At 38.1% G+C, this 16,107-nt stretch overlaps 1 protein-coding gene across 3 annotated transcripts in view; it reads left to right on the forward strand.

The window, feature by feature from the left end:
- LOC109039149 (alpha-tocopherol transfer protein) overlaps positions 1–16,107 on the forward strand; it is a 77,923-nt gene that overhangs the window by 52,856 nt on the left and 8,960 nt on the right. For 2 of the 3 annotated variants that reach the window (XM_072300739.1, XM_019054519.2), the window contains exon 2: positions 11,271–11,373. In XM_072300739.1, coding sequence (XP_072156840.1) covers positions 11,271–11,373 — 103 coding nt within the window. Of the gene's footprint in view, positions 1–3,415; positions 3,560–11,270; positions 11,374–16,107 lie in introns of those variants that run through there. The other variant, XM_019054518.2, reaches the window with a different exon arrangement.

Raw genomic sequence — 16,107 nt, forward strand, 5'->3', positions numbered from 1 at the left:
GATTACTTATTCTAGTCATTTATCAGAAAACTCTTGAAAATTATTACTTCACTACAATTATTAGTCCGGAATTTTATAAAATTTGTCAATAATTTTTCTCAATGAGGATACTGATGTTGGAGTATAGGTATAGAGAAACCCATGAGAACAGGCGATGGCTCGCAAAATATTGTCAGGAAGGCGGTAATACAATTAGAGGTAAAAGTCTCTCTATCAATGAGCAAAGGTTCTTCGAACTCATAATCAGGGAGGTAGATTTCGAGGTAATCTTCTTTTTTCTTTAGGTCTACGCACTCACTCCCTTAATCTCCGAGATGAGTGAGCACTGCGCTGGATGTCAATCAAAAAGCAATTTGCGGCAATTTTCTTAATTCTTATTCTGCACGCTGCATGCCACCGAAACCCACGATTACGAGATCTTGATCTTGGAGGCGCAAATAAAGCAGGTTGGGGGAGAGTACCTGAAAAAATTATCCTGAGTCCATCTTAAAATCCTTAGTCAAACTCTCGGTTATTTGTTGCGGGTTGCATATTCAGCCCTACACAATTTGGCGCCTCTCTCCAATCACCTTGCATCCCTCATTGACATTGAATAGTATATTTTACGCCCAAAAATGAAGAATGACCAGTGACCCAGAGAAGATGCGCTTGATGGACAACGGACTTCAACGCTGGATACCCTTTGAGGATGTTGAAAGTTCGACCATCGCTCTCGAACTCAGTCGGACAATGGTTTTTATCCGGTGACTCAAGCAGCGGCTCATGACTCAACGCATCATAACATTAACTTTCGGAGTAGATGCGTCCTTCAGAGAAAAGCTTCTGAATTTACCTCGTGAATTATCCGATAGCAAACTTCCGTCATGCGATTGTCATGAAAGCGTAAATCGTTTTTGAAGGCATCTTAACGCTCAACAACCTGCCCAGCACCCCGCAAAGGTGCTATCTCGACGAGTTAAGCGATGATCCACCATGCCAGTCATCGGGAATTCAGCGAGAGGTCAGCAAGTTTTCAAGAACGATCGTCAAACTCTCAATATACTCATCAAGTAATCAGTGCTGGGACCTGATGTATCCAGAGCCAGAGGAAGCCATCCAGCGGGCTGATTGTTAGAAACGATGGATAAAGCGATAATCAGAGAACAAAGGAAAAATGGAGCGATCCTATTGGTTGAAATGGGTGGCTTCTGTAGACAAATGGGAAAAATGATGAAGGGGAAGTGAAAAGGACACTAATTCCTAATTTGACAAATAGGATTGCTCCATTTTCCCTAAGTCTCTTTTGTCCATGGCTTTGTCTATCAATTTCAATTATCAGGCCGTAGGAAAGAATGGTTCCAAAAGACGCTACAAACAACCAGTATTAAGAATAAGGCCTCCCGAATAATATAGCTAAATCTATCCTCAGTCCTGAGCAGTTTGAAGTAATACAATGATACAGAAAATCTCGAAAGAGACTTTAATGCGGCATAAGAAAGGTAGAACGCCTTTGAATACTAACTGCAGGGCCTCTAAGGGATCGGAAATTTTGTAACACCGCAAACGAGATACGTGGTTTGAGACTTTCACCAGATTTGTTGTTTGATGCGTAAATAGAGTCGGTGAGATGACCTATTACATTTGACAAAAGTTGGACAGTGGATGAGGATGACTCCACGGGTAATCCCAGCGTTGAATCTCGGTACTTAACCTATCACGAACGCATTTAAGCTTCGGTATAGTCGACGAGGATCGTGGAAATAGGTGCATGCGTATGTTAATTCATGCGTTTCTGGAATCACTCGGTCAGTTTACCGGGCAAACAATACAGCTTAATGAAGTGTAAATATATTCCATCGGGCCCTTTCCTTTGCCTCCTCGCGCGAAAAGTAAGCGCACTCATTCCGACGAGCTTACTTATGCATGACCTTCGATCAAAGCGAGTCAATTTCGTAAGAGTCAATGTTGATCTTCAAGTTGACGCAACTGCCGCTTTTTCATAACGGATGTTCGATATTCCGTCTAGGAGGCGTATTTCTAATCCACATGTCTCCTCCGCGGGACTTTATATGTTCCGATCAATTAATCCGTTTTTTAATTAATTAAATTTTAAGGGTTTTTGCGGTAGCAGCCTTTACGATTTGACTTCAACAGGAAAACCCAAGTGACATTATAGTGGAGAAAATGTGTTAGAAATACTGCCCCGCTAGGGAAAAACGCCGTATGAACATCTGTATGTTTGGCACATTTCCAACTATAAGATATGAATTTTTAAGGAAAGTCATGGGTATTTTCCTTGAAATTTTCAGATAATTTAGATCAAATTGCAATTGAAATTCTTTGAAAAATTGGAAGAAAAATATTCACAGGTTTTCACAGGAAAATCTTGTTTTATTGAAGGAAAAATGGCAACGGCTGAAGGCTCTTACAGCGTTCTTTGCTATACGGCAGAATAGCTCTGAGCTTTAGTAACTAGCTTTGAAGAAAATGACGTCGATATTCTTTAGTTATTTTACTGAAGGACTTAAAGTATGTTGCTTGCCTTTTCCTCTCTCTTTAAAACTTAAAAGGAAAAGTATCTGATAAAGTAATGGGCTGAGGAACGATTACGATCGGAAGAAGTTTCATAGTATAAAATAAGTACATTTACGACACTACGACACCGTGCTACGCGCAATAGTTATGAGAGGGAGAGGCTGGGACGCCTTCGATTTTATCCGTATACAACACGGACATCCCTTTAGCGCGAATAGTTGCATCCAGGCGTTTCGCACATATTAATATTGTGTCCATCAGTTGTCCAACCCTGAGGGCACCTGTTTTTACTTGTTTTACTATTTCTTCTTCTTCCTTTTTTTAACAGTATCTATGTGTAAATGCATGTCATATAAAATTGTGACAACCGGCCAGTCGTTGCGCTGGCATTTTGTTTTTCAAAGGAGGACAAAATAATCTTCAAAAATAGCATTGAAACAAATCAGGCTGTTGATGAGTGATCTTAATTTTTTTTTCATCACAAGACAGTGTACAGTGATGGAAAACTACGGAAGAATGCATCCAATTTTGTGTCCGTATAAAAATAATTTATCACGTGTAATGAAAAAATCGAACCGGTCATCGATTTTTTGAAGTTTGCGACGAATGAATTCATATTTGTTTTTGAACTATTACACCGCAATTATAAAGCCAGTATACTTTGAATTTTGACTTATAAGCTGACTGCAGAAATTGGTGGGACTGTCAGCCAATCAGAGATGATTTGTCTCAACGCCGGCCGTTGAGCCCCATAAAGCTAAGATATGTCGTTCACCTGTCCGAATGCGGCATTTTCCTCATGAGCACATGTTACATACAACCACGGCCCGGTCCGCAGTACCATCCGTGGCTGAGTTTGGTCCATTTGGACCGTTTTAATCTTGACACTTCTATCTCACAATGCATATACACCTGAGTGAGTGTAAGGTGTCAGTAAAACCCATAAGTTCTGCAAAATTTGCATCAGTTTTACTCAAGGTGGACTCTAGTTTTCATCTCCGAGATGTCTTCAAAAAATTCGAAAGTGTTGAAAGTCAACTCCAAAGTAAGATCACTATTTTTCCATTTCCACTCGTCGTTTTGATTCGTTTCATGTTTGAATATTCATTTCTTTACAAGGCCCTATAGGAAAAACGAACTTTAAGTCAAATGTCTGAAGGAAAAACATTTTTTTTGGACTTCAAATTTCCAGCATGAGAAAATGTGTCCTTGGAGAAGCCTAAAACTATATTCTCAGCTCCCTTTTTTGGCAATATAAGTTGGTTCCTTCCTATTCACTAGCCGCAGCATAGTTCCAGGATCACACTAATCAATATATTTTCGGAAAAAACTTGTTTTTTCCGAAAATAACACAAGACTTAACTTTCCAAGAATGCTGGCAAGACTCCTTTAGTCTAACACAATCTTACATACATTTTTTTACACAATCCTAAAACTATTTTGAACTTAACTTCTTTTCAAAATGTCACTTGATTCCCTCTCAATCAACTCTGCCCATTTGACCTATGAATTAAACTAGCACTTTTAATCATGAATCCTAGGCTCCTACGCAGATTCCACTCATGAACTTCTACAGGATTTTTTCCTACAAAGACTCCTATATCAACAGCTAAAGTTAAAAAATGCCCGTTTTTTATAGCCACTTTGCAAATCTCTACTAATGTTGTATTTCTCTTCAAGAAAACTAACGGATTTCTTTAAAATTGCCTGTAAATTTTCTCCACTTATTCAAAGATTTTCACAGTAAATTTCGAAGATATTTTATATTCATCGTTTCTTTTTTTTAGAAAAATGAAATATACTCAAACATTTTGAAACGTTGCGTTGGAGATACGCATTTCCCGAGCGTTTACAATTGCGAGCAATACCATTTTGTTTTCATGTGTTCAAGGATAGGGACCGACGTCGCCATAAAAGCGTTACAAGAGGGAGGGAGGGGGGCGCTAAAAAGGCCGAAAAAGTGCGTTACGTAATTTAGGGCGGTCCCTCAGGCGTCGCAAAGCGCCCTAAAGCGCTGTAAAAGCGACCAATACATATATAGACTTCTCGTCACCTAAAATTGCAGACAGCATTTCCTGGTTTTCGCGCGCGAGAGAGGCAACGCGTCAACTGCCCCTGTTTTTAATTTAAAAAGCATAACGCAAAATAATGGCAGCTGCGATATCGGTCACGCGGATTGCGTTTTATTGAATGGATATAACGGCCCGGTTGCAGCCGACGCGACGACCAGCTCACGTTTTCCCTGACGTGTCGTCGACGTTGGTTACCGCGCGCTTTTCCTGAACATCGATGCGCTGCGCCGCGCGCCGCGCGGTGGATCGAGTCAATAGGAGAGGTCGGACAAAATTTGGAAACTTAAAATGCTTATAACTCCGTTTATACAAAACTTTGAGGTTCTCAAAGTGGCTTCATTGGTTTCCTCGTGAAATTTTTTTCTGGTAGCACCCATTAAAATTTAAAGTTTGGCGAAATAAACATTAAATTTTGAAAATATGGACGTATTTCTGCCAAATGTAACTATGTGCATTAAGACATGAGCCCTGAGACTCATTAGAATGTATGCATAACAGAGCTCACGTCGTAATTTACATAGTTCCGTTTGGCAGAAATACGTCCATATGATGTCCGACCTCTCTGATTTACTTGATCCATTGTGCGCCGTGGACGCAGTTTACTGACTCGCATATTATACACGCTCTGCTTGGAGTGAATGAGCTCGGGTCGCAATTTGATGAATTTGCGCTCGAGGTGGGCAAAATCGTTCGCAGGATCCGTGATCCTCGACCGCGAGATCCTTGGACTAGTTTGATTTGAGGACGAAATGGAGTACCGGATACTAATTTATTTCGAGTCGAATTTCCGGTTTATTTAAGCTGATGTGCAGTCGAATCCAGGGTTCGAGCCGAAAAACATGTATCGGTAATTGACATTTGGTGTCATGAAATTTCCTTGTAACCACATCTTATTATGTATCGGATGACGTTCGGTGATACAATATTCAATTTGTTAATCATATTTGTACCTCGGAACAAACATTCGGATTTCAATCATGTCTCTTTCGCGAAATCTTGAAGACAGGGTTTAATATCGATGGTTTAAGTTGAAGAATGCGTGTTTTTTATTGGAATGTTGCAAATTCCCACTCATAATCGATTTGTTCTTAAATGAAACTAGTCAACAGTTTTCCTCAACGTTTCTTGAATTGAAAAAACAAAAGAAAAAGAAAAATGAAAAAATGAAAAAAACAGTCACTCTCCCAAAAGTTGAATTTCTATTCACTCTTGTTGAGTGCAGCCGTCTCAAGTGAAAACGCTTGCGATGTTTGAAAATCTCCGCTGTTGTTCAAGAATTTCTGATGAACTCTATTTTCCGAAATTTTTTGCAGTATATTCAGCATAGGATAAAGGAAAATCAGTAAAATTCTAAAAAATAATATCGAATGGTTTTCTTTTGAAAATATAAAAAACTTTCCGATGAAACAAATATGCGATGTCGCAAAATCCATCAAAACAATATGGGTGTTTTGCGACATTCACTTTCGATACAGAAAAACTGACCATTGAATATTTTAATTAAATTCTAACTTCTTTACTTCTTACTGGCTCAGGAAAATTAGGCGTGACTGATCTAAAACAATATTTCCAAAAGTTCCTGTGCATGTGAGTAACTGGACCCACGTAAATATATTTGTCTCGAGGGAATGTCATTCAATAATTTACGCATTACACTTTGAATTTATTTTATCTAAAAAAAAATCTATATTTAAAAGAAAGTTAATATTTATAATATTTGCTTCTGTAACGTAAACTCATAAATTATAGTTGGCAGAGTTCCAAGAAAAAAAATGTCCATCAAGGCGGGTTTATGAATTTAAACGCGAACAGTAATGATGATCGCATAAATCAGATTTATTTCTAACAAATATTGAAATGGTTCTAATTTTCATACACCACATACCATGCCTAATTTATAATCTTTTAAGTAATGTTCGTCTAGTTTTCTTTATCCGCTGATCGACTCAGATTGCTTTTCTACATGAGTTCACATTTCGCACAAAACGAGTTTCGATCGATAACGAGTTGGTGCGGAATTAAACAACTGTGGGTAGGTAATATTTTGCATCGGGAAGTTTTATTTGGAGACAGCTATGAGTCTCAGTCGCTGAACATTGTAGTTGGAATTCACACCTATCTAACTGGATAGCTTTTCTCTGATCATATCGAAGTGACCTCAGCCTCTTTGACAAAAATTTCCTCTGGTCATTGGATGAAGTGGAGGAGACAATTGCACAAAACATGTCCTGAGGTGCTGTTCCATTCCAGAGTTTCTTTTTCTCTCTCTTGAAATACCATTTTCTGTGAGTCAACTCTAAAAACCCACTTTCTATGAATTGCTTTACAGGGAAAAACTCTTAAGAAATTTCCGCCAACATAATCAGTCAGTCTTCATCGGGCAGAAACCACCTTGGCAATATATTGTTGATTAGTCAGCATTAGACGAACATTAAGATTTACATTCCTGTATTAGGAGGTCTTCCAATCTCACAACAATCAGGTTATATTTTTCTCGAAAAAGAACAATAAGAGTCTTAAAAATGAACTTCTAACTTATCTGTTCAAATTGGTTACGACAAAAAAATTCTTAGCCACCCTTGCTCTCAAATAGACATAATTTTGCAGTTTGGAACTACAATTTCTAGTTCGTCTATAAAGACACTTAAGTGCGTAGGGAAACCCTGGTAAAAATTGGCGATAAGAGCTGCGTTTCAAAATACCATAGGAATTCTTATAGCCGGCTAAAGAAGGCTACGGAAAATCATATAGCTGGCTGTAGAATGCGGAGAAAATCATACGGCCGGGCTATATGAAGTGATAAAAAATTATGCAGCCGGGCTATAGTTCCTATCGCCGGGCTTTAGGTACACTTTATCGCCTGGCTGTTGCTTTTTCGCCATCGATAATAAAAGGCTATAAGAAATTGTGTAGAAATTCGTGTGCTTTAGAAATCATTAAGTTTGATATGGAACCACCTTAATATTTTCAAAACACACGTTATATTTTCCTTTAATACATATTTTTTTTTTCATCAATTAAAACGAGAATAATAATCCATACAGGATGTGCAAACATTTCAAAATCATGAGTTTAATAACGCTGACTCCGCGAGATTAAATAATAGAGCCTAACACTAAGCGGAGCGGAGCGGCGACGCACTGGCGCCTACAAACCTAACAGGGATACTTCATGCATTGCGCAACGCGTGAAGTATCCCTGTTAGGTTTGTAGGCGCCAATGCGCGTTCCGCGCTGGCTGCCCGTCTGCCGCACCGCAGCGTGCCACGGCGCATGAAGCAACTATTTCACACCAGAGGTATTGCACAGTATCATACGAAACTGAAGGCGCTCTAATATATTAGGAATGGCAGGCATCCATCAAAAGTACGGAGCTTTCCTCGCAAAACAAATCGAGGTACTACGGCCCAAAAAGAGAGCGGTGGTCCAAAAACTCACTGAGTCCCAGCATCCGTAATTAGTGACGTTTAGCATACACTTTATCGCCTGGGTGTGAGTTGCTTAATCGCCATCGGCTATGAAAGGCTATAAGAAATTGTGTAGCCGGCTATAGAAGCTATTGGAAATCTTACAGCCGGCCGTAGGTCTATGGTATTTTGGAACACAGATTCCATCGCCAATTTTTACCAGGGAACTAATGGTACACACGTTGTTTTTAAACTGATTGTGAGCTAGAAATTTCAGTCCCTAGTCGCAAAATTTCGCCGAAATGTTCTCCAAAATGATGTGATCCACGCTATTTTCATTATCGTAGCAATGAGATATGGTGTAGCACCTGGGGTGACATGGTGGCACGTCAAAAATTTCTGTTTCACCCAACGCAAAATCATAATCTTGTCTCTAGAAAAATCAGTTGCAATCTCTACTAGGTAGGAACGCTTATAACGCATCCAAGTTACGCATAACAGTGAGCGTCTTGTCACGCCAGTCATCTAAAGGATGATCTTGACTGTAAATTAATTGTGCTTTGAATTGAAAATAAAAATACCCGGGAGCAAACTAATTCACTATAGTACATACTAATACTATATCATCGCATTTTGTTCACCTAGTATATGGCAACGTTGTGCATTTCAACGCGACTACAACTAGCTCAATGAACGCGTTTTTTCCGCAAGGCCTTTTTTATAGGCGGAGTTGCAGTGCGTTGCATACTTGCTGTAACTGAGTGAGCATGATCGATGTTGCCAAGTTATCGAATAACGCAGATTATCCTCGCACATGAACGTAAATGAAGAAGACTAGCACGCGAAGTTCTGGCAACGTTTGGCATAAAAAGCAAATGCGAATGCGTGCACTTTTTCACGTCAACATCGCGATGGCCATACGTGAATACTGCGCCTTAACAAACCTACTTGTTTACAAGCGAAGGAACGTTTTTTCGTTAATCTAAACGAAACTTTTAATTTAGAATGTTTTTGTACCAGCTAGGGTTATCTGCAAAAATTGAATTTTGAAAACTATACTACTCAAAAACTTGAAATCAAAATTATTTGAACCAAGCAGACAAATTTTGCTAGTTGCAAAAATTCATGATTTCGTCATTTTTCGGCCGAAGTATCACAAGTGACATTCGACGTTTAGAAATTTCCGCCGCCATTTAATTTTTTTACAGAGAAATTTTTGGTTGAATTTGCTCGAAAATTTCACTAAATTTCATCGGCAGCATAAAGAAAATTCAGTGAAAATTTCGGACGGCTTCGTTGAACAATTTCTCTGTAAAAAAATTAAATGGCGGCGGACATTTTTAAACTTCGCATGGCGCTAGGGATACTTTGGCCGGAAGGCGACGATTTGACGAAATGTAAAATGTTTGCTTTGTTCCGTAAGTATAAAAGTCATTGCTTTGCGCTATTCGTGCTGTAATAACTTAATCCACAGCCCCTCCCCCCCCCCCCAAAAAAAAACCACATCATTTTTCGGGAAAAGGAGAGGATAATGATATACCTAGTTGACATCTCGGGGTCAGAAATCGTGATCTCTGGTGCTTACGTCTCTGAGATTTCCTCGAGGAAATGTATCTAACAAATCTTATTTTTCAGAGAGATTTTCCCTGTTATATTTTTAAATCCTGTGACACGTAATTACGCGAATAATTTGAAACAGGAAGAGGCAAATTATTGCCCCGCTTCAAAATGGCCACGTTCTCACGAGCCCAAAATCAACTTAATTCAAAATTTGAGTTTCAATTTTTTAGTTCCTCATTGCATTGTTTGGCAATGTTTGATAACTCGAACCTATTGAGACCAAACTCGTTGGAGGATATCTGTTCTATTCAGACCTATTTGGTTATGGTGATGCGTCGCATCTGACATGATAATTTTTGGATCTTTAATCTCGAAATTTTTTTGATCGACCTTGCAGCTTATCCGTCGGTTTTCCTTTACTTGAAGACAGGTTAGCGACAAGTGGTAATTTTCGAACCGCCTCAAAGGCTTAAAAGCTTTTGGCTTGGTTACGTAATACGAAGATTCGGTAACCCAGGGTCGTCAAAAAATTTCAAGTTGCTGAAATGTTCGTGTTGTTTGTCGCATATCGACGGCGTAAGTCCGCAACCAGGTGGCATGTATCTCTTTTGCGGTGTTTGAAATCTCCGCTCCTATATTATTTTTTTAAAGGAGATCAAATCGACATCATTCCTTGCAGTTTTTGCAGAATTTTCCTGACACTGAGAAGAAAAATCACGGTAGTTTTTAGGAATTGCCATCGAGTGGTTTGGTTTTTCATTCAAAAAATAAAGTATAACTGGAAATCTGTGACGATGCAAACCGAGATACGTGGTTGCGGACTTACGCCGTCGATATGTACTGCGATTATCTCCTCCGTCAGCAAAAATCATATATATTTTTAACAATTTGAATTTGTAGAATTAAAAGGGGAAAAAATCAAACTTAATGGATTTTTAGTGGATATGTTTCTTGATTTTTTTATTCCTAACTGACGAAATTAAATGACAATGTAGTGCTTTTAAACTTGAATACAAAAATTCAGATTTTGAAGGTATTCTACAACGAGATGTTAAAAAACCACGAGAAAGAGCCTCGATGAGGTATCTTAATTTTTTGAAAAATATGAACTATGCATGACTTATGTAGGTATTTCATTTGTACGCATACATTGTATGATGTACATGCAATGCTTCCTCATGGAAATGGTTGATTTGAAGTCTGCGTGAGAGTAAAATTATTTGAACCAACTTAAGGTATTAAGGATTCTGATACATGAAGTGCCCGGTAATCAATGTATTCCCACTGAAAATTTCGATGACCCTCTACTCCACCCATCCATTCCTTGGCGCATCTTAAACATGCAATCACATTAGCGTCAAAACCTTTCATACTGATTGATTTCTCTTTACTTGCTCACGATTAAATTTCTGATTCAATAAAATGTATTCAAATTTATTTGATCATATGAAGTTGGAGGCTATTTTTAAAACAACTTTTCATCTGATCGACACCGGTAACTGGACAGGAAGTTGTCAAGAACTTGAACGTGACGTCTTATTCAAGTTTCCGTCCAACTTCTCTTGCAATTTGCGTTTAATTGTGTCTGTACCGCATTATGAAATTAAATTTAATTCAATGCCGCATGGAAAGTGAGATAAAAATTTTAATGTGAATCTGATTTTAAGAATTGATAAATTCCGCTTGTTTCTGACAGTTTTGTGTCTTGTGTGTTTCAGCCGTCTCAGGTTTGCTCCGGAGAAATGATAAATTACACGGATGAACATGTCGCAATTATCAGGAAATGGCTCGAGGAAGAGCCCAACTTGCCGGGTGACTTCGGTAAGAAATTTTTTCTGAAATTTAAGCCTTTAAAACTTTTAATCCTTGTTCTGACGAGTATCTAATCCTCCCAGTAAATCCGTCTTCAGTTCCCTCAATTCTGAAATTATTTTCCTCGTATTCATTTAAAATGTATGTTGAAATTCAAAATGCCGAAAGGATGCATGCAGGATGGACGCAGAGATGTAGTGGAGCTATCTTTTTTATTAATTTCCCCCTAATAAGCTCTTTGCTTGACTTAATCACATAAATTTACCAGATCCTTTTTCTTCATCGGAAACAACTTTTCTCTCAGTGAGTCAAAGTTTAGCAGAGCAGCGCCCTATAAGAAAACATCGATTTTGCCATCGAGATCAAAAGGCTATCTAATCGAGTAAATTAACTACGCGCTATAAACTTATCAGGCGTATCTTTCATCATTTGAGAGAATTAATTGTCTAATTTTACGATCCCACTAAAAATAAAATAAAATTTGAGCCAATTAAAACGTGAACTGCACTGCGATACCCATTATTTCACTCTACAAAAGATGGGAAAACAACATTCCCTGATGAAATTTGAGGGTAAGATTGTGAGTGGTTCTTTTTTCACGATCTGTGTTAGAATTATCGTGCTGTAGGCGTCTGCCTGAATTTTAAAATGTTAATTATTAATTATATAATTTTAAGGAAATACTGCGTAGTTGGGAAAAGTCTCCGGAAACACCTGACCTTGATGGTCTTGCGTGACCCAGTGAAGATAAACCAACCACTTATCATATTTACGAGTGTTTATTATTAATTTTTATCAAATTTCTCTGAAATCATAGATAAATTTACGAACATGTCATTTTTCATTTAACATGATCACACTGCAGTTGCTTGCAGCTTTTTATTAACGGAGAATATTTAGAGCACAGACCCAAAATTCCAAGTTTACATTGAAAAATGTGTAACTGGTTTTTCGATAGCGATTGTGCAAATTGTCACCCTTATTTGAACCTAACTAATCAAGAAAAAAAATAAGTATTTTCAAATTATTTTCAACCCTCTAAAAAATTACGATCGCTCTCCAGCGGTTTGAAAAGAAGAGAAAGGCAGTCACTTTTCTCCCGCATGCGAAAATTCCGCATTTTTTCTAGAATATCCGCTTTTCTCTCAGCGCTTTTTCGCCGAAGCTTTGATATCATTAGCGATTTTCAGATAAAGGAAAAGTTGAAGGGGCTAAAACAAATTTTAGAAAAGGAGTTTCCTCTTATATATTTCCGCCGATGTGACCACATAGTAGATTAGGTATTGAGATGAGCCCTGTTGTTAATGCAACTTAATGCTTCTCAGGACTCATGTGATAATGCGACCCTTTACAAAAAAAAGGCGTCTTAGTGGGCAAAAACTCGAATTTTAGTCATCGATACCAGTGCATTGTGCACATGAGAGTGGTTCAACGAGTATTTTGGGACAAAAAGCGCTCAAATTCAGCTCAAAAATCGTCCTTTCGCGGGGAAATTAAAAAATTGTACTAAATGCTTACGCTTAGTAAATGCACGCTTTAAATACGCTTTCTATACTGCCGTGCTAAGGAAAAACGCCGTATGAGCCTTTAGGCGTTGCCAAATTTCCTTTGATGAATCACGAATTAATGGGAATATTTATAAACATTTTTCTTCCTATTTTTCAGAAAATTCGGTACACGGACTTTATGTCCACTTTTTTTACGTCCACAGACTTTTCGTCCACGATTTTTACGTCCACAGTTCTAAAGCCCACACTATTGTTAAGTCCATTACGTAAAAGTCAACTTTGTAAGTTAAGTCCATAAATATAAAGTCCACTAAAATCAAATTCAAGCGTCATATATTTACAAAAAACACATTATATTTTCCAGCAGTACAATTTCTTTTGCATCAGTTTAATAGGGAATAATCAATGCAGAGAGGGCAAAAATTTTAAAATCATGAGTTGAAAAACGCTGACTCCGAGAGTTAAAGTATTAGAGCCAAACACAGAGCGGAGCGACGTGATAGCAGCGCAGAATGCGCACTGGCGCCTACAAACCTAACAGGATACTTCACGCATTGCGCGACGCGTGAAGTATCCCGTTAGGTTTGTAGGCGCCTATGCGCGTGTCACGCTGGTTGTCTGCCGCGCCGCAACGCTTTAAGCAACTATTTCGCGTCAGAGGCGTTGCACAGTATCCTACAAGATTGAAGGCGCACGAAATAACTAGTTAAGAGTACTTTCAATTTTGACAGCATCTGTCACTGAAAAATGTTTAATTTGGCATTGGAGCGTTTCCTAGGCTCCCGCTTTGGTTTTCATCTTGTCATATCCGCACAGTGTACACATGAACATATGTTTTTATCTGCTCTTAGAGTCTGTTCTCTTTCATGGCTTGATTCATGAATGAAATGTTTTTAAGAATGAAGGAACTCTTCACCTCTCTTAATTTAAAAATCTAAATTCTCGTATAATATACTCCCATTCTCAAAATTCTCTGTAAAGACGTTAATAGCATGTGACGTTGAACGTCTTAAAATATACTAACTAACTAACTAGTAGTAGTATGCATTTATTTTTGAGGTGGCTCCTGTCATTTAAATGAGAAGAAAAAAATGTGGACGTAACATGTCCACAATTTGGACAATTTTGGACCTATTCATGGTTGGACATTAAATCATGTAGACTTAATAAAGACTGGAATTAACGTTTAGTGGACATAAATAGCGGTGGACATTTATTTAATGGACGAAAGGTAGGTGGACAAAAAGTCCTTGAAGCGAAAATTCCGGTCGTAATATAATCCAAATCGTGTAAAAATTCCAAGGAAAAATATTGATAACTTCCCTCAAAACTAAACATTTTGTCGGAGGAAATTTGACAACTCTCGAATAGAACACCCTAAAATTTAGCCAAAGTATTTGTCTTATTTTTAAACAAACGTCGCTTGATTTTGGCCTCACCTACACGGATCTAGCGATGAAGTTTACATCAACATTAAGCCCAATTCACACTATCAAACTCATCATTCAACTCTTAAATGCAACTTGTCGAATGAAAAGTTGGATAGTGTGATACCGACCCGAGAAATAGACAATTTGATGAATAATAGAACGGAAACTTGAATGTGACGTCACATTCAACTTTTCATTCAACTTTCAAATTTAACGAATAATAATCGAATCAAATTTTTTTGCTTTCAACTTTCCATTCAACTTTTCATTTAATCATGTCGGATGAAAAGTTCGATAGTGTGTATTGGGCTAAATGCTACACGAGTTACACGGACCTCACCAGATGGTTCATCGACCTTGACCACCGTGTTGACTGTTTTTTCATTCATCGCTGAACATAACAAACGCAAAAAAGCTTGCTAAACGTGTTCAGTAGAAGCCTGACAATGAGCCAAAGCTTTTTTGAAGGTATTACACAATTGGATTTTCTGTGGCGTGAGACGAATTCCGAAGAATCACTCCGTAACGCCCACTTTAATACTGCGCGTTCTAGAAGAAATTTTTGGCCCATATTTCTCTCCGCGCAGTGAATGACGTAGCTGGGCCAGAAAAATGCAACCATTGTTATTCAAAGTACATAACTGAGACGTGATAATTTTTCCTCCTCTTTTATTCCTCTCTTTTTCCCCCCTTCCCTTATTTAAGACGTAAATAGCCATAAATATTGAGGCATTGGTCCAGATAAAACAATTTTCGCAGGTCCTATGTATTATTCAGTTTTTTTGTGCAGAGATGGCAAATGCCAACTTACAATATTTTCAATTATTCGAACCCCTCCTTCTCCATCCTCTCTTCTCACCCCTCTATTCCATAAATGGACGTATTTTTTCCAAACGGAATTATGTGCATTAAGACATGAGCCTTCAGACCTTTAAAAATGTAGGCGTAACAGGGCTCACGTCATAATGTACGTAGTTCCGTTCGGCAGAAATACGTCCAAATAGGTTTATCGGAAAGATCTAGACCCCTTCCCTCCCCCTTGAGTATCTGACGTCATTAGGTATTTTATGGATTGCTCTTAATGATTACATTTTTAAATTTTTCTCTGACCGTTTCATTATTTCCGTAAATTTTTAAATAGAAATATATTGGACGACCGCAATGATTGAATTTTAGTCCACAGGCTCATTAGTCCTGTACTGAGAGTTCTCATTTCGTTTTCAACGTATTAGAGATGAATTATAGATTTTTTGTAATTTTTGCATCAGCACAAAACGTAACACCCTACCTTGCAGTCAATGTTATTGATGCGCCCGTATTTTGCATACGAGTACACACCGATGATGAAAGTGCCAAACCACGTATCTCAGCCTGCGACGTTGTACACCTACACAAAATTTTGCATGATTTTACCTCGTTCCCTCAACCACATTCTCTGAAATTTTCGTGCAAAAATATAGGGCAGTATCTTCTAGAGTAAAAATTATATGGGCAGAGAGTTTCCTAACGCCGCAATCGAGATTCGTGGTTTGGTTGTTTCATCATCAATATAGCTTTTCAGTATACACATAACTTATGGGTTGTGTGTTACTGGCCACATTAGAAAGTAAGAAATATTTTTAGATGGAATTCCGGGGAAAATGGATTTTTCTTGAAGTCGGGGATTTACGTTTTGAATACTCATGATGATGTGAGATTTTCATTCACTACTGCAAGCAGCGGTGCTAAATTTGTATACTGAGATTTAATCGCCTTTTTTCTCAAATTTGCTGCATTTTGCATCTCATTTACATAGTTTGGTCACT

The sequence above is a fragment of the Bemisia tabaci genome, chromosome 5 (assembly GCF_918797505.1).
Source record: "Bemisia tabaci chromosome 5, PGI_BMITA_v3".
Lineage (NCBI taxonomy): Eukaryota > Metazoa > Arthropoda > Insecta > Hemiptera > Aleyrodidae > Bemisia > Bemisia tabaci.